The following is a 3,206-nucleotide window of genomic DNA, read 5'->3' on the forward strand; positions in this document are numbered from 1 at the left end:
CACAACCTTAAAAACGAACATTTAGTTAAAAAAAAATGAAAACGTAAAAAAAGGAATATTCACTAATAATAAAAGGAACGCGTAAAAAAAATAGAACATTTAGTAATAAAAAGTAATCATGTCAAAAAAAAAAAAAATGAAGATTTAGAATATTAGAAATGAACATTTATCATGCAACCATAAAAAAACGTAAAAAAATGAACACGTCAAATAATATTATGAACATTAAATATGTTAAAATAAACATAATTTCATATATTCATTTAAGTTCAATTTCGTTGTATATAATAAATTTACGAAAAATTAAGCTAAAATAAATTGTGAAAATTTGTTCATTTTGATGTACTAAATGTTCATTTTTAGTTTACTAAGTGTTCGCTTTTAGTCTTTAAATGTTCATTTTGAGTGTGCTAAATGTTCATTTTGTACAAAATTGTTCAATTTTAAAATACTCCGTGTTTTTTTTTTTCCAGAAATTATACAAAAGTTCAATTATAATTATTTTGACTCTTAAAATTTGAATGTCCACCTTAAATCTAATTTTGATTCATCATAAAGACAAAAATTATTGATCAATAACGTGATAGATTTGGAGTCACAAATGCAAAATTGATAGAAATCAACAATTTTACAACATTCACACGCATATTCATAAATAAAAAAAAATATTTAATTAAACGACCTCAAGATTCATGATCGCGACAAAGATGATGACGATGGAAAATGCTACAGTGGTGACAAACTGGAGAATATCCGGAGTAGGACAAAGAAGTTTGAAATTGTAGGGAAGTAAAGTAAACTTTTAAGGAAAGGGAAAAACGAGGATAGAATTTTTTGAATTAAGAATAAACCAGAAGAAAGGGAAAATTATTTGAACAAAGAAAGAAGAAGAGAGATAGAGTTAAACTATAAGGAAGAGAAAAATACATATGTTCATTTTTTATGTACTATATGTTCATATTTAAAGTTGTTGCACTAGCTACGCTAAGAATTTGTGTGATATTGTCCGCTTTGGGCCTATCTTATACGGAATTGTTTTTGGTCACTTTTCAAAAGCCCTCATACTATTGGAGTGTGCACTCACTTACAAGGAGTTCTTCACCTCCTTACTCCTTCCATGTGGGACTTGGAATGAACAACGCAACAAATATTTGGCTAGGATGATTTTGAGATGGATCTTCTTTGAATCAACAAGGTGTATAAAATTATTTATGTGTCTTATTAAATCAATTCAATCGGACATGTTTGGTTTTGAAATTTCAGCTTCTATAAAATCTATCAGGTTCGATCAATTATCAATTTCAAACTTCAATAATACGAGTGAGCGAGTTTATAATAGAAGGATTTATGGGGATAAGATCGGGTTGAAAGCTGACAGCACTAGTGAAGTCTATGATAAAAACAACTTAGAAGTCACCTAACACCACTTAAAACTTGTGATATTTACAAATATAACAAACATGCAAAACCATCAAGGGAAGAAACCGAAAATTTGGAAACAATACTTGACAATTTTTTTTAACTTTCTAGTTTTTATTAAAAAAATAAATAAAAATAGAAACTCCATTAATTTTAGCTCTCTCTCCTACATGCCTGTATACACTCCCATGTGAGGTGGTTGCAAACTTTCAAAGTGCTAAAAACAATAGAGCTACACGCTTACTCCTTTTTTATAAATAGTAAGCAATACTCCAACATTTAGTTCAGCAAATTAAGCAACATCCTCTTTTCCAAAATATACTTCCTCTTCATTCGTGTGCCCTTTTATTTTTTTTAGTGAGAAACAAAAATGAATAAAGCCACATTAGCAACTGTTTTTCTAGGATTATGTTTCCTAAACGTTAATGTTAATGCTTTTGTGGCTTCTGGATGGCTAAAGGCTTCTGCCACTTTCTACGGCGGTAGTGATGCTACTGGAACTATGGGTATGTTTTTTTAAATCTATGTTCGTAATCAATCGATGAATGTAGATATCATTCACATTAATGTATATGGATTATGTTTATTATGACATAACAAATCGAAGTAACATAGGACTGAATTATTATTATAATTATTTTTTAATGTAGGAGGAGCTTGTGGGTACGGAAACTTGTACTCCACTGGCTATGGGATTAACACCGCGGCCCTAAGTACTGCATTGTTCAACGATGGTGCTGCATGCGGGCAATGCTACAAGATCATGTGTGACTATAAAACAGATCCCACGTGGTGCCGGAAGGGAGTCTCAGTCACTATTACCGCGACTAACTTCTGCCCTCCAAACTATGCATTACCAAGTGATGCTGGAGGTTGGTGTAACCCTCCTCGCCAACACTTTGACATGTCGCAACCTATCTGGGAGAAGATTGGCATTTACAGAGGCGGAATCATTCCTGTCATATTCCAAAGGTAATTAAGAAAATTTGGTCAAAGTCTTAAACACATAATTGCATGTATTTTATGGTGTTATAAATAAGTGATGTAATATTTAATACTTTCTCGCTCATTATATTCAGGGTGCCCTGCATAAAGCAAGGAGGAGTGAGGTTTACTATTAACGGAAAGGACTACTTTGAGCTTGTATTGATCACCAATGTAGGTGGCGCGGGATCAATCAAATCAGTTTCGATAAAGGGATCGAAAACCAACTGGATGGCGATGTCTAGAAACTGGGGGGCTAATTGGCAGTCATTGGCTTATCTTAATGGACAATCACTGTCCTTCAGAATCACTAGTACTGATGGCCAAACCCAAACATTTAACAACATTATTCCTGCTAATTGGAGATTTGGACAGTCATTTATGAGTAGTATACAATTCAAGTAACATTACGGAATATGTGGCTGCAATACATTTAGTGAATAATTATAGGCAGAGGTATGCTCATTGGTTTTTATCCCACTGAAGCAACCAGCCAAAAATCCATAACATATCACTTTGTAATATAAAGTGGCTTAATCAAGTAATTAAAGTGACTACTAATTACTACTTCGTATGTTGCTTTCTTCGTATACACATTGTGTGTAATTAGTTACCAAAAATTTAAATGATTCTTAATTCTAGTTCATGCATGTCTACCTTAATGCAGTATATATTGGAGTAATACACCCTTTACATTAATAGAGCAAAAACTAGTCTTGGTCATTTATTTTGTTCTTGCTTATTTATGGCGGATTTACAAATGATTTTACCACTATAATTCAAGTATCATTACCAAAACTGTC

The 3,206-nt window shown here is 32.2% G+C and overlaps 1 protein-coding gene across 1 annotated transcript; it reads left to right on the top strand.

The window, feature by feature from the left end:
• Positions 1-1,789: 1,789 nt before the first annotated feature.
• LOC145614012 (expansin-A1-like) lies at positions 1,790-2,808 on the top strand. The gene is made up of 3 exons (XM_081669023.1): positions 1,790-1,925; positions 2,070-2,391; positions 2,499-2,808. Exons 1-3 carry the CDS (start codon positions 1,790-1,792, stop codon positions 2,806-2,808), a joined length of 768 nt encoding a protein of 255 aa, XP_081525149.1.
• The last annotated feature ends 398 nt before the right edge of the window (positions 2,809-3,206 follow it).

This window comes from Chenopodium album, chromosome 25 (genome assembly GCF_948465745.1).
Source record: "Chenopodium album chromosome 25, dcCheAlbu1.1, whole genome shotgun sequence".
Classification (NCBI taxonomy): domain Eukaryota; kingdom Viridiplantae; phylum Streptophyta; class Magnoliopsida; order Caryophyllales; family Amaranthaceae; genus Chenopodium; species Chenopodium album.